This window comes from Nyctibius grandis, chromosome 5 (assembly GCF_013368605.1).
Source record: "Nyctibius grandis isolate bNycGra1 chromosome 5, bNycGra1.pri, whole genome shotgun sequence".
Lineage (NCBI taxonomy): Eukaryota > Metazoa > Chordata > Aves > Nyctibiiformes > Nyctibiidae > Nyctibius > Nyctibius grandis.
This window is the reverse complement of record NC_090662.1, coordinates 14,075,668-14,100,872: the sequence shown is the minus strand read 5'-3', so window position 1 is coordinate 14,100,872 and position 25,205 is coordinate 14,075,668. Positions and strand designations below refer to the sequence as shown.

At 41.2% G+C, this 25,205-nt stretch overlaps 1 protein-coding gene across 4 annotated transcripts in view; it reads right to left on the bottom strand.

Annotated features, from left to right (window-relative positions):
- Positions 1-25,205, bottom strand: part of MAGI2 (membrane associated guanylate kinase, WW and PDZ domain containing 2) — an 823,074-nt gene that overhangs the window by 23,934 nt on the left and 773,935 nt on the right. For all 4 annotated transcript variants that reach the window (XM_068400692.1, XM_068400693.1, XM_068400694.1 and 1 more), the window contains 2 exons: positions 23,731-23,971; positions 21,873-22,016 (listed from right to left, as the gene is read on the bottom strand). In XM_068400692.1, the coding sequence (XP_068256793.1) occupies positions 21,873-22,016; positions 23,731-23,971 (385 nt within the window). The remainder of the gene's footprint in view (positions 1-21,872; positions 22,017-23,730; positions 23,972-25,205) is intronic.

Sequence of the window (25,205 nt, the reverse complement as noted above, 5' to 3'; positions counted from 1 at the left end):
TGAGAAGAGGCGGCTTTCAACCCTGGAAACCTTTTCCATGAACCGGGGAGCGATTGCTTTCTACTATGCCTGGTCGGCACGTGTGGTAAGCAGCAGCTGTACAGCTTGTTTGGTGCTGCAATACCACAGCCACACACTTATTTGGTGAGACAGTTAACAGAGCAACACAGTGAGGTGATGTGTGAGCCTTGTATTAGCAGCACCACAGCCTTTGGAGCTCACATTTTGCAGCCGAGTTGCAGAAGTCTCCCAGCCACATCGGAAGAGTGCCCCAAGTGAAGCCCAGAAGGAGGGCTGATCTCCTGGCGCTGGTGGAGGTGTGGGTCCAGGTGATGGGCAGCCAAGAGGGGGTGCGTGAGGGTGTCAGGTGAGGGGGTTCAGCAAACCCATTTATCAGTGCCAGAGGATCACATCTGCTCAGCAGGATCAGACCTGCCTCAGTCTGCATCTATGGCTGTGTATCCACTACACTAAAATAACAGTGCTGCATACATCCTAGGGAGGGTTTTAAGGAGCCTATACAGATTTCAAGATGATGGGCACTTCCTTTTCCTCTTACAAGCCCGTCTTGACAAAACCAACTCTTTGCTGGCCTTGGACATTGAAGTGTTTTCTGTTTTGTATGTTTTCTTTGCTACTATTGTATTTCTGTCAACTGAAAGTGTAATCCTTCAGCGGCTTTCCTTCCTTCCTGAGTTTGCAGTACAGTATTTACCAAATAAATGTGCATAATATGAAATGTCAACAAGACTCCTAGCATCAAACAAAACTGGAAGGGATGTCAAGAAGTTATCTAGTCCCTACTTTTGACTGGATACAGAAAGAATGCTACTAAAAGAACTGTGGCAGAGTTTCTCAATAGGAATTTATACTTTGCCAATAGGAGTTGCAGGCTATTTTAAGAACTCTCCCAGGATCCTGTATGCAATCTATGCCAGTACTTTACTTAACTAAAAAGCCTTTGATCCAAATAAGACCTCTCAGCCTTGCTATCACATTTGTAAATGCTGCAGACTGAGCAGTGGGGCAAAAAAAAAATCAGGATTGTTTTGGGCAAAAAGGCCTTATTTTTGCTGTGCAAATTTCTTCCTTAGTGGATTTTCTCTGTTAGGAAGAATGCATTTGGCTGCACCATGCAGTACACATTTTCAGACATTTCGGATGACCTCCAGGCCACAGTGAATCACAGTATCACAGAATGTTAGGGATTGGAAGGGACCTCGAAAGATCATCTAGTCCAATCCGCCTGCCGGAGCAGGATTACCTAGATCATATCACACAGGAACGCGTCCAGGCGGGTTTTGAATGTCTCCAGAGAAGGAGACTCCACAACCTCTCTGGGCAGCCTGTTCCAGTGTTCAGTTACCCTCACTGTAAAGAAGTTTTTCCTCATATTTATGTGGAACCTCCTGTGTTCCAGCTTGCACCCGTTGACCCTTGTCCTGCCAATGGATGTCACTGAGAAGAGCCTGGCTCCATCCTCGTGACACTTGCCCTTTACAAATTTATAAACATTCATGAGGTCACCCCTCAGTCTCCTCTTCTCTAAGCTAAAGAGACCCAGCTCCCTCAGCCTCTCCTCATAAGGGAGATGTTCCACCCCCTTAATCATCTTCGTGGCTCTGCGCTGGACTCTCTCTAGTAGATCCCTGTCCTTCTTGAACTGAGGGGCCCAGAACTGGACACAGTATTGCAGATGCGGCCTCACCAGGGCAGAGTAGAGGGGGAGGAGAACCTCTCTTGACCTGCTAACCACACCCCTTCTAATACACCCCAGGATGCCATTGGCCTTCTTGGCCACAAGGGCACATTGCTGGCTCATGGTCATCCTGCTGTCCACTAGGACCCCCAGGTCCCTTTCCCCTACGCTGCTCTCCAACAGGTCTGTCCCCAACTTGTACTGGTACATGGGGTTGTTCTTGCCCAGATGCAGGACTCTACACTTGCCCTTGTTTTATTTCATTAAATTTCTCCCCGCCCAACTCTCCAGCCTGTCTAGGTCTCTCTGAATGGCAGCACTGCCTTCTGGTGTGTCAGCCACTCCTCCCAGTTTGGTGTCATCAGCGAACTTGCTGACAGTGCACTCTATTCCCTCATCCAAGTCATTAATGAATATATTGAATAGTACTGGTCCCAGTACTGACCCTTGAGGGACTCCACTAGATACAGGTCTCCAGCTGGACTCTGTCCCATTGACCACCGCTCTCTGTCTTCTTTCCTTCAGCCAGTTCACAATCCACCTCACTACCCGATCATCCAGACCACACTTCCTCAGTTTAGCTGCGAGGATGCTGTGGGAGACTGTGTCAAAGGCTTTACTGAAATCAAGACAGACCACATCCACAGCTTTACCATCATCTATCCACGGGGTTACGTCCTCATAAAAGGCTATCAAGTTGGTTAACGATGACTTCCCCTTGGTGAAGCCATGTTGACTGCCCCTAATGATCCTCCTATCCTTGATGTGCCTAGAGACAGCACCAAGGACAAGTTGTTCCATTACCTTTCCAGGGATGGAGGTGAAGCTGATGGGTCTGTAGTTACCCAGGTCCTCCTTCTTGCCCTTTTTGAAGACTGGAGTGACATTTGCTTTCCTCCAGTCCTCAGGCACCTCTCCTGCTGCCCACGACTTAGCAAAGATGATGGAGAGTGGCCTAGCAATGACTTCCGCCAGCTCCCTCAGCACCCATGGATGCATCCCATCAGGGCCCATGGATTTATGGATATCCAGATTGCTTAATTGGTCCCTGACCCATCCCTCATCAACCAAGACAGACTCCTCCTCTATCCTGACTTCCTCTGGGGCCTCAGCGATCCGGGGCTCCTCAGGACAGCCTCCAGCAGTATAGACACGCAGCGCAGATGCTCTCTGGATCGTGGAGAGATCTCCCCCAGGTTTGGCCATGCAGGGTTGTTTGCATCACCCTGAATTTTGCAGTGGTTGGTAGGATGTAGTTGCTGCACACACTCAGAGCAAAAATGGATAGTCTCTCTTACCGCTTCAGTAACACACAGAAAAGATGGATTTGTAGCATCCCCACAAGGATACTAGTCAGGCCAAACACAGACAAAATTCAACCAGTTTGAGAAAACCTGTTTCTAAATGTCATCACAGAATCACAGAATCAATCAGGTTGGAAGAGACCTCAGGGATCATCGAGTCCAACCATTGCCCTGACACACCATGTCAACTAGACCATGGCACTAAGTGCCATGTCCAGTCTTTTCTTAAACACATCCAGAGATGGTGACTCTACCCTGGGCAGCCCATTCCAATGTCTAATGACCCTTTCTGAGAAGAAATGCTTCCTAATGTCTAACCTGAACCTCCCCTGGCGAAGCTTGAGGCTGTGCCCTCTTGTCCTATCGCTAGTTGCCTGGGAGAAGAGGCCAACTCCCAGTCCACCACAACCTCCCTTCAGGTAGTTGTAGACTGCAATAAGGTCACCTCGGAGCCTCCTCTTCTCCAGGCTAAACAACCCCAGCTCCCTCAGCCGTTCCTCGGAGGTCAGACCCTCCAGACCCTTCACCAGCTTGGCCGCCCTCCTCTGAACTCGCTCCAACACCTCAACATCTTTCTTGAAGTGCGGGGCCCAGAACTGGACACTGTATTCAAGGTGTGGCCTCACCAGTGCTGAGTACAGAGGGACGATCACTTCCCTAGACTGGCTGGCTACACTATTCTTAATAGAGGCCAGGATGCCATTGGCCTTCTTGGCCACCTGCCACACTGCTGGCTCATGTTTAGCTGGCTGTCGATCAGCACCCCCAGGTCTCTTTCCACCGGGCCGCTTTCTAACCACTCTTCCCCCAGCCTGTAGAGCTGCATAGGGTTGTTGTGGCCGACGTGTAAGACCCGGCACTTGTTCTTGTTGAACCTCATGCCGTTGGTCTCGGCCCATCTATCTAACTTGTCCAGATCCCTGTGTAGGGCCTTCCTACCCTCCAGCAGATCGACACTCCCACCCAGCTTGGTGTCATCTGCAAATTTACTGAGGGTGCACTCAATCCCTACGTCTAGGTAATCTATAAAGATATTGAACAGCACCGGCCCCAGAACTGAGCCCTGGGGAACACCACTAGTGACCGGCCGCCAGGTGGACTTTGCCCCATTCACCACCACTCTCTGGGTTCGGCCATCCAGCAAGTTTTTAACCCACGGAAGAGTCCACCCATCCAAGCCCCGGGCAGTCAGTTTGTCTAGGAGGATGCTGTGGGAGACAGTGTCGAATGCCTTACTGAAGTCTAGATAGACTACATCCACAGCCCTGCCCTCATCTACTAAGCAGGTCACTTTGTCATAGAAGGAGACCAGGTTGGTCAAGCAGGACCTGCCTTTCATGAATCCATGTTGGCTGGCCCTGATGCCCCGACTGTCCTGCATGTGCCATGTAATGGCACTCAGGATGATCTGTTCCATGAAAAAATTTAACCCTGGTAGAAATGCTATAAAAGTAAACCTAGATTTTACGAAGGCTTAAAGACAGCTCGTATTTTGTGTCATGCTGCCTGGATAGACCATGTTTTGCAGAAGGTATTTAAAATGAACTTGTTAGCATGTTTTGAGAGAAGAAGTGCCAGATTAGATCAAATGAAGGTGGTGTTTTTAACACTCCTTGATAAATAGCCTTTAAAATGAGTACTGATGAAAGCTGTGCAGCGCACATACAGTCCTTCAAATAAAATCCTCTGCACTCCAGAGCAGAAAGACAGAAAGAGATTTTAATACAGTTTAATATGTAAAAAGGTTAAGTTAATGCCACATTTTTCCCTTGCTGTTTGCCTTTTTCTGTTCTCATTGGTCAATATGCAGGAACTATCTTGTATTAATGTGACCTTTTCTGTATTTCAGTGGATTAAAATATTTTTTTTCTTTGTAGGCAGCATGTAGCTGATTTGATAGTTCCCTCTTTTATTATAAAATCTTACGTGCAAATAACCTGGGAAAGCTTAAAAAAGGCCAGCATCTTGGTTATGTGACTGAAGGAGGGGAGAGAAACAAGTTTGAAAAAATTAGATGCTCTGAAATTTACATCAGAAAGTGTGAGACCAGAGGTAAAATGAGTAATTGCAGGAGCAGCGGGTTAATTGTGTTCCATGCATTTATGTCTTGTGGCTGACTGATGTATAACTGAATTATACTGCCTTTGCAGCACAAGCCCAGCTCTGATTAGATAAGAAAAGCAACAAGGAAGAGAAAAGCTGCAATTAGACTTTACGCTTATATCTGGGGAATTCACACAAAAGAGAAAACCTTGACTGAGGAGTGATTCCCCATGTGTCTAATAAGTTACAAATTTCTATTCTTATTCTTTCTGCAGTTAAACCTTTATAACCTCCCCTTCCTTCCCCTTGCCAATGTACATTCTCTTATGTCTGATATGGGAGGAAACCATGCTGTATGCTTTCTCTCTGTCCAGGCATTCAAATGTGCTTGCTCTGTCGTCTTTTGTATTGTGGAATAGATTTTTAGATATTGTGGGGCTATTTCTGTCTTTTTTAAATCCAGTGATTGTTTAAGAGGAGCTTAGATATATGCACATACTGAAGATGCACCAAGGTGAGGCCAGAGGTAATGGTTAGCATAGAAACAGATCTGAAAAGAACCCAGTGCCTATTATAAGGGACCTTCATTACTTTCTTTTCAGGATCAAAAGTTGATTCCTGCAGTTTTATAGCACACATGACATTTCTCTATAATTCTCTTCTGGATCCTTCCAAATCTGTCCATAGTCTCCAAACTGGAGATATTACTAAGGTGGAGGGGTAGACAGAACAGATCAAAATTATAATATTCTTCACATGGGGGAGAAACACTTATTAATAATGATTCCAGAATGAGACATTTGCCTTTTGTAATGCATCAGATTTGTGACTCATGGTTAGCTTGGATTCCGAGATTATCCCCAGCAGTATTGTCTACACAGTTATCCACCATTTTACATTGTGAATCTTATTTCTCTGCCCTAAACCAAGTGCAGTGCACCGCAGTGAATTTTATCAGATTAACTCCTTTAGTATGAAATTTTCATTTTGAAATCTAAGTCAGTTCCTCAAAGTCCTTTTAAATCCTCAATGAATAGTGATATCTTGCCATCAGCAAATTTTATTATTTATCAATAGGTCGCCAATTATTAATGAAATTATTCAATTGAGCTGGTTTCATCCTAGACCCCTCAGAACCACATTTGTATTTTCACACTTGTAATTGCTATTCAGGAGCAAACCATTCAGACAGTCTTCGAGAGGGATTATTTTCAGTAACCACATTACAGTGATTCCACCTAGAGTCTATTATTTCCCCATCCTTTTTCTGTGAATTTCACACAAGGTGGAGTTGAAAGGTGAAAAGAAGATGCCTCGTACATTCTCCTTCCCCCTTTTCCACAAAGAAATAAAAATGAAAATCAGAAATAAGAAATGAAAATTAGACTGGTATGACAAGATTTGCTTTCCACAATTTACACGTTGGTGGACTTTCAACTTTTTGATAACTTGTCACAGATTATTTCTGAGAATGAAAGTTAAAGGAATTTTTCTCTATTATTTGTCTTTAAAAATAGGGAATATGTTTTCATTTCTCTAGTCTGGTACTAACTTTCTTGTCCTCCATGAATTCTTGGACGTAATTACTAACAGTCTAAAAATTACTTTCTCTTAGTCATTAAGCGTACGTGAACATCAGCACGTTCAGCTGACTTGAATCTAAGCATCCTTTAAGCAGTTTCCTCCTTATTCTGATTTATACTAATTTGCTTTGTTGAAGTTGATGTAAGATTATGGTCCTTCTGAACATCTCAGTGAAGACTGATACAAAGTAAGCAGTGAATATATCAGCCTTCCTCACACTCTCAGCAAGCAATGGACCTTTTTTTTCCTGTTCTTCATATTTCTTTCAATACATTTATGTTACTTTTTCTTGTTACCTTCTATACTTTCCTTGCAGACTGCTTGGATATCATTCTGATATATTTAATCTTCCCTCTGCATCTAGCGGAACACCAGCCACCTAATAGGTGTTGCAGCATCAAGCTCTGAGTGTCTAAATCTTTTATTGGGTATGACCCTGTGGCATTAGCTCCTTTCATGGGAAGTGACACATTTGAATATCAGATAATTATTTTTAAGAGGCATTCCAGCAAGCTGCCTTCTGTGGAGATATAAAGCTTTTCAGATGACATACCAGAATATTTTAAAAGATAAACTTCAATGGAGCAACATTATCGTTTTGCATGGCATTTAGGTCCTCTATCATTTTACACATTACGGATTTAATTTTTGTCAAGAAATTAACAGAAAAAACAATTCCCCAAATCTGGAGAGTTAGCCATCCCTAAAATAATACCTTCAGCTCCCATGCCATTCAGGTACAGTTTTTGCATGACAGTCTGAGAGGACACATGCATCCTAATCACCAAGTTTTAGATCCACAAATAGGTGGGAAAATGTTTGAGAGCACAGCCCTTGAAATCCGATATTTTAGTCTCACAAAGCCAGACTGCCTTTGGCTCTTTGGAATAAACTTTAATTTGAAGGTGTCGTTACATGGGGTCCGTGCGCGGAGCTGCAATGAATGCACCCCTTTGCAAGGCTGGCAGCTGTTTGGTGGCCAGTCATGTGGAACAAACCGATGGACCCCTTCCCTCTCCCAGCTGGCAGGCCCTGCATTGCAGGACACCCCTCAAACTGGCATCAGCTCTGATTTGTAACCTTCCTGGCAGTCTTCAGCAAAGACTACAAACCTGGAGTGATCAACCTCCGCACCCTCCAGACATTCCCACCAGCTTAAGCTTGAAGTGCATTGGCAAGCCAGCCTGGGAAGCTTGCATGGCTACTGCCTGAGCTGTATTTATTCTGAAGAAATACGCTCTTTTCAGCTACGAATCTGGCAATTTTACACATATTTTTTCCCATTGTGTTTCTTTCTTCTTACAGAATGTGGCCCTGGCTGAATTTCCATGCTGTTTGGGATAAATGCCTACGCAAACTCACTGGTTCTCCTCTTGACCCCATGGCATTTAATAAAGAGAATGCTCCTCTATTATATTCTTACTATGTGCAAGCACAAAATAAACACTGAATGCTTCCCCTCCCTTAATGTATTTAAATTTGCATATTAATGATTTAAATGTAATTATGAAAGTAGTTTGTGTGCATGGGAAATGTCTCTTAAAAAAATCTCTTTCAGTTCAAGTTGATTCAGATGCTTCATCCATGTGTAAGAACAACTGAGCTATAAAATTGGGCAGCATGTTTTCTGGCAGTAATGAGAAGATAATATTCCTAAGGAATGTTTAAGTCACTTCACTATTGATAGGTTAATTAGAAAGAAAATTGTAAAGCTTCTCCAAATCATTAGAATAAAGTGCATCTAGTAGATGTGAGTTTATCTGCAGTCTTTGTTCTGGCCATATTTTACAGTAATTATTACCTGTCTTGTTAAAAAAAGCCAACCGTACATACAAACAGAACTTCAGAAGCAGGCTAAATCAGAAGGAAATACATATAGCTTTAATGTAGTAAAGATGTTTTTCCTTGCTCAAATGTACTTTTAAACTACTGATGATAGCCTTGTGCACGTTTGCTTCCGTCAGTGTGTAAGGAACAGTCTCCAAGCAGGTGTATAGTTCCCGGTTGCGCAAAATGAAATTAATTGTGTATGCACATTTTCATTCTGTGTTAAATGAGGAAATCTAATGATAAAAGCAGCCTCAAATGATTTGTGCAGGGGGCATTGCTATCTGTCATTTTATTAATGCATTTTATAATTAAACCTCAGGAAAGAGACTAATTACACTTAATTCCTTTTATATGGGCATTCTATTTCTATAACTGAAACATTTTTTGCATATTATTTGTTGCTGTTGTTATTGTTAAAGATTCCAAAAGGCTGAGAGATTGTCTGTACTTGGAGACTGAATAGCAACTCCAGAACATCCATTTTGGTGAATTTCCAAGTACTGTGAAGACCTAATATTGTTGCCTGGAGTTAGGCACAGGCTGGATATCTGCTGTGCAAATTTCCTCACAGTGGAGAACCTGTACTGCCTGGAAATCCCAGGTGGAGTGTGTTGCCTGAGCAAAGCTATGGGGTATTTCTAGTCTCTCCAGTGCATTTTGGGTATGTGAGCTCCAGTGTCTCAGTAAGAGATATAGCATTTCTCTTTGGAGGAATTGCAATAACGTGTCCCACACCATTTTTGAAGCAACCACCCATGAAGGTTTAGAGTCACAAACTCTTTTTTTCTGTGGCCAACCAGCTGTTTAAGCAGCTGTGGCTTCTTACCCCTGGAAATGCTGGGCCCTTTGTTCCCGCAGAGAGCTGCTGTTGCCTCCTGCGGGCATGCTGCGGGAAGAAAGGGGCCATAGGACATGGACTGAGCTGGCGCAGAGCAAGAAATGGCTTTCACACCACTCCTCAGCAGGTGCTCTACCTTCTTTTTCTTTTAACTTTTTCACCTTTTCCTGAGAGAGGGAGAAGCATTAGAAGTGCTATTACAAAAAGAGTGGGGAGTGCAGGAGAGAGAAATGGAGTTTGCAGTGGTGGGTGGCTAACAAGACAGCAAAGTGGACTTCTGGTACTACAGTAGACTCGATGCCTACTGCAGCATTGCAGCAAAACAGTCCATGTATATGTGAATTAAAGGTGTCAAAGATAAAAGGAAAATTCTTTAACCTACTGGAGTTAATTGATATACCATTACTTTTTCTAAATACAGTTAGGATGACTCAGTGTAGCATAATATAATATTAATAGCATGTACTTCACCACTACAATCATGGATGGGAACCAGCAGACACTGTTAAAAAGGAAGAAGAAAACTTTCTGTTCTCTTCTTGATGGTCTCAGGCAGTTCCCATTAGGCAAAAGCAAAGCAAACTCAAGATTTGACAAGCTGATTTTATAGATCACAGAATCACAGAATCAGTCAGGCTGGAAGAGGCCTCTGGGATCATCGAGTCCAACCGTTGCCCTGACACCACCCTGTCAACTAGACCATAGCACTAAGTGCCATGTCCAGTCTTTTCTTAAACACATCCAGAGACGGTGACTCTACCACCTCCCTGGGCAGCCCATTCCAATGTCTAATGACCCTTTCTGAAAAGAAATGCTTCCTAATGTCTAACCTGAACCTCCCCTGGCAAAGCTTGAGGCTGTGTCCTCTTGTCCTATCGCTAGTTGCCTGGGAGAAGAGGCCAACTTCCACTCCGCTACAACCTCCCTTCAGGTAGTTGTAGACTGCAATAAGGTCACCTCGGAGCCTCCTCTTCTCCAGGCTAAACAACCCCAGCTCCCTCAGACGTTCCTCGGAGGTCAGACCCTCCAGACCCTTCACCAGCTTGGTCACCCTCCTCTGGACTCGCTCCAACACCTCAACATCTTTCTTGAAGTGCGGGGCCCAGAACTGGACACAGTATTCAAGGTGCGGCCTCACCAGTGCCGAGTATAGAGGGACGATCATTTCCCTAGACCAGCTGGCTACACTATTCCTAATAGACACTATTCCTAATAACAGTGTTGAATGCCTTACTGAAGTCTAGATAGACTACATCCACAGCCCTGCCCTCATCTACTAAGTGGGTCACTTTTTGTCATAGAAGGAGATCAGGTTGGTCAAGCAGGACCTGCCTTTCATGAATCCATGTTGGCTGGCCCTGATGCCCCGACTGTCCTGCATGTGCCATGTAATGGCACTCAGGATGATCTGTTCCATCACCTTGCCTGGCACTGATCTACAGGGAAGCCTGGACATGGAGACTGCTTCATCCAAAGTTGCATCCAAACAGAAAACCAGAAAAGAACATAAACCCTGACAAGGTAAACATAAAACCACAGAAAGATTTTGAGGAGGAAAAATGCTAAAATGTAAGAGCTAAGAATATACTTTCAGACACACCAGAGGTGTGGAGCCTGTCAGAGAACCAAGACCTCAAAAGATAGTTCGGGCGCAAGGTAGAAAAGACTGCAGAAAACAGATGAATTATTTGCATCAATGTTCACTAAAGAGAAGGGCAGCAAAACTCCTGCACAGGGTCTGCTTACCACAGGGGTGAGTCTGAGGAACTGACTCCAACAGCAGGGTCAGAGGCAAAGATTTTGTAACAAACTGATGAAATGGATGGTATGAAACCACCAGAAATAGATGGCTTTCTTTCTCAACTCTAAAGGAATTTGGATATGAAGCTGCTGAACTAGTAGCTACAGGATGTAATCTACTGCCTAAAGCAGTAAATTGCTGAATAGCAGAGGAATGGGAAATGGCAAGTGAGACACCAGTCCTTAAGAACGGTCTGAAAAGTAACCAAGCAAGTCTCATGTTCAACTTGGCAGATGGAAGGAAGCAATAAGGATGGTGAGGGTTAGTTGGCACATGGGTAATGATGATATAGTGGGGAAGGGTCAGTGTGGCTACTGTAGAGGGAAGCCATTCCTCACAGATCTATTGCAGGTCACTGGAGCTCTCCGTGACTATATAGATAAATGTGATCTGGTTAGTGTACTGACATTTTCAGAAAGCTTTTAACAGTAAAGCCTTCAGTAAAGGCTTTACCGAGGAATGAGAAAGAATAGGGTCTTTTAGGTAAGAGAATAAATTCTAGGAAAAAAATGCTTTAAATAAGTGGTCAATTTTCACAATCAAAAGACCTTACCATAGTCATTATTCTGTTCAGCATATTTGTAAATGGCACGGTGAAGAGGTTGAAGACTGGGTTGATAAGATTTGCAGGCAATACAATACCATTCAGGATTGTCAAATCTAAACTTAAAAGCTGTAAAAAGATACCACAATACTGTGTGTTAAAACAGCAGGTGAAATTCAGCAGTGCTAACTGCTAAGTGCTAAGCGGAAATTTGGAAAATGTGGAAAATTACATACAAAATCACTCTAAATTAACCATTACACCTGAAGAGACAGATCTCATAGTCCTTGTGGTTAGCTTGCTGAAAATGTCAGCTCGGTCAAAAAAGCAAACAGAATGTTAACCATTATGGAAAGAATAGAGAATAAAGGAGAAGCCATCATGATGTCATTTAGAAGCACCGATATCTTGAAAACTGCAGATTGTTCTGGTACTTCCACCTCCAAAGGAACGTGACAGATGATTGAGAAATGGTTCAGAGGAGGTCAATGAGGCTGTCAGGGGTAAAGAACAGCTCCCTTATGAGGCAAGATGAAACAGACTGGTAAGCTTCAGTGAGAAAAAGGTGGATGTGATATAGTTCAATAGAATAAGGGACGACATAGAAAATGAGGAAGCAATCATAAGATTGCTACAAACAAAAAAAGGAGCTATTTTCAAAGAATGCAAGCGTTTAGCTTTGGAATCCATTGACATAGTGTATTTGGAACGTCAAAAGCATGAGCGAATTCAAATAAATGGCTAAAAAATATGAAAATTTTAGGATAAAAAAGTCTGTAAACTGCTGATGGCCAGAGGCTTGGATGTTGTTATACCAGTGAAGAATCATTTCATACATGTCCTGTATTGCTTTCCCAAGAATCCTCTACTTGTCCTTGTTGGAGTGAGGATACTGGGCTGGGTGGGCCATAGGAATGGGTCTAATATCTGTATCCTTTTACCTTCGTAGGTGATCCCTCCCAATTTCTATTTGTTGCGGTTTGGGAAAACACAGAAAAGAGGCTGCCTCTGTCATTCCTGTTGCTGGACAAAGTGTTTCAGTTATCAGAGCGGCATCACTCGGTGTGTTCGTGGTTTTCTAACACTCTTGATTCTTAATTTTTTTAAGTTAGGGCTAATTAATTTTTTAGAACTGAAAACCTTTATAAATCTTCCATAAAATACAGATTTAAATATGGTGTCTGCCTGACAACTAAGTATTTTCATCTCAAAATTTCATACTAAACCATTTTTAGTAAGATTATTAACTTGCTCTTTTCCACAGCTGGCTTAAAGGATTTTGCTATTAGCCATAGAGTTACAAGGATGCTTTGAATGTGTCAAATAGAGCACACTTCTGCAAGAATGGTGTTAATTACATCTGTGAGAGGAATATTCTTTCTCTTTACCTTTCTGCAAACAAATTCTAAAAAACACACACAGCTTTTTGGAGAAATGCTGAATAAGAGTTCACCTATGGTTAGATCACTCTTGATTTATTAAGCTTTTATACTGTCAAAATATATTCAGGATCCCCGAGGACCTCAGTTTGCATTTCTTTGTTGTGCAGACACAAGAATGTTGATCAGCTTTATGTCTGCATGTCAATATATTCTTCCTTGAGTTCTGCCAATTACACTAACCTGGCAGTGAGCTCCTCTTGCCACAGGCTGGCATACAGCTCATATGCTCGAGTATCCCAGTTGAGTTCCCAGAGTTCAGATCAATCACACCTAGTCTCAGTACAAGTGAGGTTGGACAGTGATGTATGTAGTAGGGAATTGGTGTGTGAATGAGATTACCCCAAAGGGACATGCAATTCAGTGGGAAAGCATAGCTAACGTCTTCCTGTACCGTTTAGATGGATCACAAATCGCAGAATAGATGGATGGGACTAAGAATATCTTTGTGTTCCATTGTAATGGCAGTGTTGGCATACACTGAACGCTTACTATGAAGGTAAGATTTATATTACCGCATAAAGCAAGCCAGGTATGCCGCAGGTTTTAAGAGTAAGTGCTACTTATGTAGAAAAGATTGGCTACTTAACTGACATGAATCACTCTGTAGGCATTTGTCTTTCAGATGTGTGCACAAGACCTTAGGCAAACAGAGGCTGGTGGAGCACTGTACGCTCCTAGAGTATACTTCTGTCCCTTATGTGTGGGCATAACATCAATATTTTATATCTAAATATTAGGAACTTTTCAGCAGGATTTCTGACAGCCTTCCCAAGCCCTCACTCATGTGAAGCGCTCAGCAGCTGACTCCCTACTGCTCCCAGCACACCACCTGGAGAAGACCTTTTTGGTTCTTAGGACCTTCCACTGCTCCTTCCACATTTATGTTTGTTGTGACTACAGTGAACTTGCAAGCGGCTTTCCAACAGAAGTATCCACAGTTCTCCAATGTTCTGAGCATAGGACTTTACTGCCTTTTAAGACCTGGAGATTCACACAAGTTACTCAGCAGTATATCTCGAAGTCTTCAGCTTGCTTTCTGATCCAAAATAGGAGCCCAAACTTTGCTGTGGCAAAAATTAAGGATTACGCTGGTCAATCTTTGGTTTATTTTTGGATACAGTGATTGTCCTGAATGTTTGTAAGAAGGTCATGACTGACCAAGCCATTCTAGAAAAAGCTGACATAACCCTGCAAAGACTCTGTTCTGGAGGGATTGAAGAAATACAGCAGTAATGTGTGGAGGGCAGAATCACGAAGATTAAGAGAAGGTACCTGTGTGTGAAGCTACAGGAACTGTATGTGATTTCTGGTACAAAATTTGGCCGTGGAATGGGAATCTCACAAAACAGTGTATGTGGCAGCCCAGCCATTTTGTCTTCTCTGAGATGCCAGACAACAGCTACTAAAAATACATTTTAAAAAGAATGATGATACTTTACACATGATGATATGGACTTAAAAGAAGTGTCTGTGGAAGCTGTATTATGTTCAAGTCTCAGACAGGGAATGATTCCTTAATTGATGGAAATGGATGACTTTAATCTTTTAAAAACCTAGAAATCAAGGTCTGCTAAAAACAGGTACAGTGACAAAGTGACTAGATGAACACCAAGCTAAATTTGTGCAACAACAAGCAATCAAGAAAGCTGAAAGGGAAAAAAACCCCATGATGAACACAAAAGGGAAAGACTTCTGCTTTGCATGGTATAAGAGCCTTTCCAAACACTGTAGGGACATAATTAATTAAAGTGCTCTAAACTTTGCCTGCTTTTCAGCTCTGCTGAACCCAGAATAGCTGAAGTGATCTGGATCCCGATTAATTTCTTCTGGGAGACATAGTTAGCAATAGCCAACTATTACATGACACCCTACTGTTTAGAAGCCTGGTCTCTAAGCTTTTCAAAGGGGACTTAAAATTATGTCTTGTACAGCTGAGGAGAAGGCTATAATATCAGGTTTTGAGTTTCATAGGCAGTCTGTCCCTCTTATTGCAAACGTAAATGTACAAGTCACGTTATCAGAAGGAAAAAAACAGAAGTTGTTCCCTGACCTTGTATTTAGGACACTTACAAAGAGGGAAATGTTGGTTTCATAGAATCATAGAATGGTTTTGGTTGGAAGGGACCTTAAAGATCGTCCAGTTCCAACCCCCCTGCCATGGACAGGGACACCTTCCACTAGACCAGGTTGCTCAAAGCCCCATCCAGCCTGGCCTTGAACACTGCCAGGGAGGGGGCATCCACAACTTCTCTGGGCAACCTGTTCCAGTGTCTCACCACCCTCACTGCAAAGAATTCCTTCCTAATATCTAATCTAAATCTACCCTCTTTCAGTTTAAAACCATTCCCCCTTGTCCTATCACTACATGCCTTTGTAAAAAGTCCCTCTCCCACTTTCCTGTAGGTCCCCTTCAGGTACTGGAAGGCTGCTAGAAGGTCTCCCTGGAGCCTTCTCTTCTCCAGGCTGAACAACCTCAACTCTCTCAGCCTGTCTTCATAGGAGAGGTGCTCCAGCCCTCTGATCATCTTCATGGCCCTCCTCTGGACTCGTTCTAACAGCTCCATGTCCTTCTTAATGTTGGGGACCCCAGAGCTGAACGCAGTACTCCAGGTGGGGTCTCACGAGAGAGGAGTAGAGGGACAGAATCACCTCCCTTGACCTGCTGGTCATGCTTCTTTTGATGCAGCCCAGGATACAATTGGCTTTCTGGGCTGCAAGCACACATTGCTGGGTTTTGAATGCTGTTGAGTGCTCATACATGGGTTTTGACAGCAGTTTCAAATGTAGCACTTATGCCCTCCATGATTTGAAACTTTAGTTCTGTTTCCTTCCAAATCAGAGACAGACTCTCTCTTGTCTGCCTGCCTTTTTTGATTCTTGGCTCTTGAATACTGAATTCTCCCTTCTTGCTAGGAATAACCCTTGATGTAGGTGGATGAAGTTTCCTGAATAAGCACAAATAAGGTTGGTTATCAGAGGAAAGGATGGAATACACAAATTTTGGTAGTTTGCAGAATGCCGTGAACCTGTCCACAGCATAGGTTGGTTACTGTTTTCTCACTGCGCTGCTCACTTGTCAAGTTAGAACAGATCAAGCAAGGCCACACAGATTCCTATGCAGCAACAACACAGAAGCTCATAATTGACACTGTAGGAGCTTCGTGTTTCTTGTGCCTATTTTTATCTCCAACAATGTACAACTGAAACAAAGAGAGGGGCACAGACTGCAGGAAAAGCAACAAACAGGAAACAGGATTGAAGAGTTAAAGGAGGACTGCAAAGCACGAAAGATAGAAAATCTGCAGTGCCTGTATTTCAGTTGTCTGTTTTGCAAATATGTAAGAAAAATCTACAAAAGAATGAGAAAAATAATGTAGTATTAGGATATATGAGGAAGCTAGAGATAGGGCTAACTGGTGTACATGGACTGAGAAAAATGAGTTGACAAGACAATGAAACTAGAAATGTCAGAGATGAGAAGTATGACTTTCATGGAAGATGTGAAAGAAAGGATGTAACACAAAGTGACAAAATGACACAGATGCACATTGTGTATAAAAAAAGCTCATTTCGCCCTCATTCTTCATGAATTTCACATTCACTAAACCTATTTGTGCGAGATACTCTGTATCTCTGCAGCCCTCAGCCACAGGCTCTTTGTTTGATGCTGGTTTCAATAAACATGCTTGTTGCAGGAGATATCATTCAAGGCAGTAAGAGATCTTTTGATCATATCTCACATGTCCAGCAAACACTACGACCATCCTTAACAATTCTCCTGAGAGCAGTAGTTCCACATCTCTAAGACAGGAAGGGATAGAGATCTGCAGGCAGAGCTTTGCATTGTCCTCAATGTGAGACAAGAATAAAATATGAGTTATGGTGAGCCTTACCTAAATAGACCTGTAAAATTGTTGCTAGTCGTGTTTGAATCTTCAAAGGCTGTGGGGACTGTGCTCCACATTGGCTGTGTTACGTCCCTCATCTCTGGTGACTGATTCAACTCAGTACTACTGTCACTGATAGTGTGTGTGTCATATTCTTGCACTACTCTGAGACTAGGCCTTGCAGCTTTATTTTTCAATATTGCCATCACCAACTAGTTTCAGATTTTTTCCCTGATGTTAGGATTACTTCAGAAATGGAGTCCTGATGTGCTCAGACCTCTGCCAGTTTGGGATAATGTATCAAAGGCACTAATAATTCTCCAAACCTTTTTCGTGGCTCTTTTAATACATCTTTGTCTCACAGAGCACAGACACGGTCCTATTCAGTCCTTTTTTTGCCATGGTGTGGACAAAGTCTTGTATTTCTGGTACTCCTTTTAGAACTTGGAGCTCTCAGTGAGTCCATCTACCATTCAAAGTTCTGTATAGTCATGCTTTCTTTTGTAGTCTTTTCCTTAGATCTAATGAAACTTTTCTCCGTCACTCCTAAGTTGTAAGATATCTTGCTCTTTGTGAAAATTCACTTAGTTTACCGGAAGTATTTTGGGTCACATATTTCAAGTTCTGTAAACCTTTGCTGTTGTAGGTTTTTCAGAATTCTCCATTGCTTGCTTTCTGCTCAGCTGTCAGAATTAAGAGGGATATGTATTTACTTCCAGTGCATCAATGAGGTTCCCCCCTACAGAGGTCTTCTGCGAGGAATCTCCATATGTGTTATCCATGAATTGTAGTAAAATCCTGCCAAACTTATTTGTGGTATATGACATGCCATATGGTTTTATGAGAAGTTACACAATAACGGCTGTGGGTCTCCGACATTGGTTGAGAATAGTTTACCAACCATGAAGGCAGAGGATGCACGTGAAGAAACACTTCTTCCTGTAGACTTCTGGGTCCTTTGATGGACATTTCCTTCCCATGTCTAGTGACAGATGAATCTGAGTTAAACTAGGATGTATGCTTGGGCTTTCTGCAGAAGCAGGGTCTATGAGCCCAAATAAAAGTATGTAGAAGTGCCACGACTAAGAACAGTGTAATACGCTTGTGAAAGTTTTAGAACTGTTCTTACGGGAATAATTTGTCAAACCTTAAGACCTAATGCAGCGTCTGTATAGGCTGGCAGAAAGGGATCCTTGAGTGGCAGAGCAATATGCTGGTGAGACTGATGAACTCTGTATGACATCAGCTCACTAGTTTTCCACCTTTCCGGTTCCCAGAACAATTCCATAGAAAATCAAAGTAGAAAGCTCCATCGGTCACGAAGGGCAATTATAGACTATTTTAGATCTTGTAATCCTAAAATAGAGTGTTCCTAAGTGGATTTGTTTCCAATAAAAACACAAAGTGCCTAACATGCCATTCCCAGTGGGAAGGAAGACCAGGACTTCTGACTGGAAATGACAATGTGATAACAAACTTCATTAAACCTTTTTCCCACTTCCATCAATCTTTTCAAATCCAGACAGTTCTGACAGCACCAGTGGAAGACCATCACTTCCAGTGCTTGCTCTGTGAGTCTGTTCTCTCATCAGCTCCCAGGCTTCACTGGAGTTCATAAAAGCCTGAAGATCAAACTGAAAGTGTCATAAGGATGCCCCAATTTTGGTGTCACTTTCTTCATGTTGTTTCATCATTGCCTTTTTGTTTTGCTCCTATTGTTGGTTATTGTATTCCTTTCATACTTACCTTCCTCAGTAATGGATCTGCTCTGTTTTCTTTTACAAGAGGTAGTTCCACACCAATTCTCTATTTACATCTGATTTCCTATAATCTCAGCTTTTACTCCTCTATGAACTCTACATTCATAGTCTGCACCTGTAATGCATAACACTTTTACATGTATTTAGACCTCAGAATCTTTTGAATGTGTGCTGATAGACTTTCAGATTTTTTAACACGTGTCCAAGTGGAATATAGCTATTGGGCTCACCCCACCACTACGGTTTTGCAGTATCCACTAACAGAGTACAACATGCAGACTTTGACTTGCCTGTCTGCAGCTGTCTTCAGTTAGAGATTGCATTGCTTCAATTATACAAATTTATAAACCCACTAGTATAGATGTAGCTCTATTACTTTAAAGTACTTTATATTCTTTTATTTATTTCTGTAAAGTAGAGAGATTTATATCAATATGAATGTGCTTTTATCAGGGCTTTTGCTGGCTATAACTAGACTGACAACAAAAGGTTATTTGTGTAATACATTTACTTATTACATCTAAATGCTTTACAGGTAACATGTTTCATTATATGATCTGTTTTTTTCAACATCTTATCTGGTTTAATTTTTCTTTTCTTGGCTTGGTGAGTAGGAATAATGGTGGAGTTATGTGCGTTATTTCTTTCTATAAGCATGATCTGTACCTTGTGTTATCTATATCTGCTTCATGTTTTTCTGTAAGGCTTCAGGTAAATCAAAGAAGGCAGTTCAAGGAGGAGGAAAGAGGAAGCAAAACAACAGAGATTAATAGATTGTGAGAAGAACTATTAGCTGGAAAATGCTCTGATAAGATCCTACCACATAAGCATGGTTTAGTATCCCCAGTGCTGAAAGCCTAGAATCAGAGAATCTGATCTTTAAAGACAATGGTATGTGAAGCGAGAAGCACTGGACAGCTTTTTGCATATTTTGCTATGGAGATGCATCTGTGAAACAGAGAGATACAGAACTGCAGCAAGCAGGCTGGCGGCCCCAGCCAAGAAATGGTAATGAACCTGCATTATTAACAGTGGATGTAAACTTAGGAAAGGATATATGGGTACAGAACTCTGCTTCCTTTGCTCAGCTTCCTATATACTCTATTCCTTTCAGCAAGTTTTTTCTATTTTTGTTTTGAAGAAGCTGTTTCTTGAGCTTCTGCTGTCCATCAGCTACAGGTCACTGGAGATAGAAGTCTTGCAAGTTCCAAACCCATTTCTGACTGTCAGGTTAAAATGGCTGTTAAACAGCAGCATACAACACAAGACTCGGTGACAAGGCTGGAGGGTAAAATTGATTCCAAAGAGCGATGTTTTTAAAGGGGTGAAAAAATCCAGTTGCAACTATCTGGCCAGGATAACACTTGGCTGTGTATTGTGGCCACATCAACAGAAAAGCTTTAAAATAAGTTATTTTAGAAAATATAGTAACATTTTTCATAACAAGATACAGGACTTTTCCTTTTTAAATTGAAAAAAAACTGTGTATTTGTGTTTCACACTTTTTATATTTAGGCTATTCACAGAGCGGATAGTCTGTCTTTATTCTGTGGTACTAGTTTGTTCAAATTGTGCACAGATTTTAATAGGTTACTTTTCTGCCTAATACAGGTTATTATTTGAAATGAACCCTCTCCAAAGGCATAGTTCTATTGTTGTTCTGTAGTCTTAGCCATATGTTTCCAAATATGTGGTTCCAGAGCTTATTAAAAGCACAACTTTTTCCCCATCTTTAATCACATTATGGCTTCTAATGTACATCTTGCTTATGGCTTTTCATTATGAGCAATTGACTACGATAGTGCTACAGCAAAAGAAAGAATGAAAACAACTCACCAGAGAAGATATACTTAAGTTAAAAGTTCTACCTGGAGCATGAATTCACCTACATTTCACATGACAAATATGGTGGGAATATTTCTCAGTTACCAGTTGCTTGCTTGCTTGCGCCCCTGGTTTCCTTGTCACTGGGACTGCTTATGCCATTGATCCCTTATGCAAGTTCCCAGTGCCAGGGGTTTGCACTCCATGGTACGACTGAGGACTGATAGACTTCTACAGTTCTACAAGGTGGGCAAGTTAAGAGTGATTTGAAGCATAATTAAACTCCTGAGCTATATGCAGAAAGTCTCTGATTGTATATTTAGACCGACGACAACGCTCTTTCAGTATGAAGTCAAACTTGATGAGATTGTTAAGATCATAAAAGAGAATCTGTGTAACAACCATGACATTTGCAAAATTGTACAGATTGTACAAATATCCATTGCCCATCTTTATAATTAAATATTGGTTCAACAAGGCTGTACTAATTAGATACATAAAAAAATTTTTAGTGTTGACTCTTGGTAGTGTCTTTCACCTATGTTCTTTCCTTCTCCTTTTTGTGTACTCACTATTCTGCAAGGTATCAGCAACCCTTGATGAGTTCATACCTCCTCTTTAGCACAACTGGACAGATTAAAACCATCTATTTTTGATTAGGTTATTTTTCCTACACAGAACACGTATTTTTTTTGATCATGGAATTTCTTAAGTGAATGCTTTTAGATTTAGTATTTGGATGTAGTGTTATTATGATTTCTACCAATACAGGACTCAAATGCACTAAGACCAATGCAGAAAAGTAGTGAAAACTGATTCCTACAAACAAGATTGAATAATATCAATAAACAAACTTAGCAAACACTACGAAGGCAACTTGGTTAAATTAGTAAAATAACAGACCAGGTATTAGGTTCATAGTTATCCAGTAAGTGTCATAGAGCTATCACTTTGCTTTTGTGATTAGAGACATAACTGTTAATTATGCTGATATTATTATCAAAGAAACATCAAACTTTTTGTCAGAGATTTTTAAGTTGCTTAGATATGAGCGAAAGACTAAGGAGAAAAAATGTGTAACATAGTAAAAGCTATTATCAACAAGAAGTAATACATTTATTCCACAAAGAGTCTACACAGACCTACTATATGTTGCACCTAATTTCTTGAACTCCTACAGAACAAGTTTATAAGATGTATTTGGCATTGGTTCCTTAAAACCTGATCAGAGATGAAAAATATTTTTTCTTTTTGACTCCATCACCAAACATATCTGTAAATGTTGCAAAAAATTGTTATAATGCATTTTTACTTACCCTCATCCTTCCATTTCTTATTGCTGGTCCATCTTCTGCTAATCTCAACACATACAAATCCATTTTGTACTCCCTTCCTCCTCGAATACTAAACCCAAAACCTTTGGCGCCTTTCTCCAAATCAACGGTGAAATAATCAAAGTCCTGGATAGAAAAATACAAAATGAAAGACAATTAACCATATGAATGTCATGGTATACATTCAAGAAAACTTTAAAATACACCTCTTCAAAAGTGCATCTATCCAATTGATATAAAGAAAGGGAACTTCAAAGTATACTTCTGCACTGACAGACTTTGGCCATTTCTGGAAAGAGACTTTAGCAAAATGTAAATACCTAAGTCTAAACCACCCTGAAAGGGCATCTTCCAGCAGTTGCCTGGTACCAAAAACTCTCTAGACGGTTTCCACATTCACCCTCAATACTTTCACGGCACCCGAGTGTAAGTGTTTATGTCTATGCAGAACTGCTGATTTGGCAAGTGAGGTAGCAGGCAGTTCTTGTTTAAGCATCATCACAACCAAAAATTAGTAGGAGAGACACCGCCTAAATTCCCAGCAGAACTTAACATCATCAGCAGGCTGGACTGCATGGAGTCACAAACTACAGCAGCTCTCATCACTTCAGTTAAAAGTGCTTGAGGAGGAGGTGGGAAGTAGGAGATTTGAGTTTCACCCTTTCCATGTCCTGCAGAGACAGATTCCTCTTTCTGGCTTTTCCTTGGTGGACCCTAACTACCAGCACCATAAAGGGGTCTGGGTGGGAACTTGCTCTGTTGCTTCTGATCCATTGGCAGCCAGGAGTGCAAGAGCCATGGGAGCAAGAGCAAAAATGAGAGCAAGTTTGGGTTGTGCAGGCCATTGGTTAGAGAATTCAACTGGAGATGGTGCAAAACAGGCAGTCCAAGCATCTCTCTACATGCTAAGAAGCATCTTATAGGGTATGTGCATGGGGATAATTTAGATACTGAAATGCATAAAATTTTCAGAGGGTTCTCTGGATCCCATTGAAGAATTTGGGATATTTTCATTGATACGGTTTGTGTGTCTGGCTTTGAAAATGTGGACATAGAAACCATCTGTATATGGTTCCAGCATATAGTGTCCAGAAGCTTACATTCTCTTATTTAATATTTTTTCTGACCTGTTTTTTTTTTTGGCCTTTATGTAACGAGAAAGGAGATTTTTTTGAAAGTCCGAACTTTGGGCTAAATCCTCAAATCTTCACAGCTGTCAGTAAACACTGGTCATCAGCAGAGTCTTGTCCAAGGTAAGACAACTCTTCATCTAAGGTTTATTTCTTTGAATTTGTAAGATCATGCTTGATGTCAAAGAAACTAGTTGCACAAGCTAGTTTCTCCTCATCCAGACTATTCCCAACAGGAACATAATTTTATCAGTCATGATTCACATTTATTTATTTACTCAGTTATTTATTGATTCAGACTAGATAAAATCTTCATTTTCAACAATGCTGTAGAAATGCAGTCTGACCTAAGTACATCCACTGTTTGACGACTGTATTATGTTCCTAGGAATAAAAAAATTCCTCTGTTGATACAAAGGCAGCTTATTTTAGAACTTTCATTTTAACTCTCCAGTACCTTAAAGATAGTATTTATTTAACAATATAGTCACACAATTATAAATATAGTGTTATTTGACAGATCACATAGTTCTTCATTAATATGAATGGTTTTGAAGTCATTTCCTCTACAGAGAAATAGTAACTCAGAGTAAAAACAATAAAGGTGCCTTTTTCTTCTATAAGATTATCTTCTTTACCAATATACCTGATCTCTCCCTACAGACCTAACGCTTTCTGTTTAGGAGCACTGGAAGTATTTCAGTTTGTACCTGGGGCTGCCTGTACTCTGACAGAGGGTACTGCCTGGTATCGGGCGAGTGCTGCCTGTAATCTATCAGGGGTGGCTGCCTGTAGTCGAGAGGTGGTGGCTGCTGATAATCCATCACCGGCGGATGCCTGTAGTCCAGTGGAGGCTGTCGGTAGTCTGTTGAGGACTGCCTGTAGTCTGTAAATGGAGGTTGCCGGATATCAGGCTTCACATCTTGTCTGGCTTTTACTTCTGACCTATAACTGAGAAAGGCAAAATGACTTAGTTTCAGAAAGTGGCAAAATATTAAAAATATGCATTACATGCAATATTGAGGACTGAAAGCAAACTGCTTGACTGCAAAATTGCATAAAAGAAATTTTCACAGAGAAGCAAAACTTTCGAGGGTAAATAGTCGAGGCATCCAAAAACTGTGAGCGCTTTTGAAACATGGACATAAGAAATTTTCCCTTGGGTCATACTGTGCAATTTTCCAGCTCATATCAGTAAGATCAGGATTACGGTCAGAGGGACAGGAGCAGGAAAATCATCCTGATCCCACCTATCTTGCCTACCCAGAAGATAAAACTGGATGTGAAAACACCCACAGTACTCACTACAAAATAATCCACATTTTGAATGAATGAGAGCATTGTTTTTACTCATGTTGATTTATCTCTGAAAAGATAATCTAAATAATCTGAACATTTCAAAATGTTTCAAGATCTGTTTCAAAACTTCATTACTTTATTAGTACAATTACATTAACATTATGTCAAATCTTCCTACACACTAGCTTTAATTAGCTAAGTGTCTAACCAGACACAAAAATATCAGAACTATTTCCCTTTGACTTTTCTGAGAAGATGAAAATAGCCTACTGCCACATGTTCTTTTAAAACCTGTACATGGCATCTATAATAAGACTCGCACGTATACATACAATCCTCTTACATTCTTTACTCAGTATCATGATGCTGTAAAAAGATGGAGAACAGGCTTACTGTGATGCTGAGCCTCATTAGTATTGGAAGTAAAAATACTAGTGAGCGGTCCTAAGAGTTTTAAATATCTTACAGCATTTTGATTTTGATACAGAAACAATGTATGTGGCTATATAAACAAGTTGTAATGTCTAGTGAAAAATGGTGCTTTATGAACTAGCAACAATGGACACTTTTCTGGAATAAAAGTCATCCTTAGGCAGGTTCCCAATATACAACCACAGCTGTATCCCAGAAGATGATGCTTTTATTTACAGTTGGAGGCACTGTAATTTTTGCTGAAAATGTAAATGGTGACATGACCAGTCATAGCTTATGCTTTTCAGTAAAACTATTACAGAATTTCTTTTTGGAACTTTAATTAATATAGTTTACTGGTCCCTTCTGAAAATTCCCAATTCAACAGACATTTAATATTGACTTACAACTGCGCAGAGAGACTTTTGTGACAGCTTTGCATTGAATCTTGTCAGAAACATGTCTTCTAGGAGGT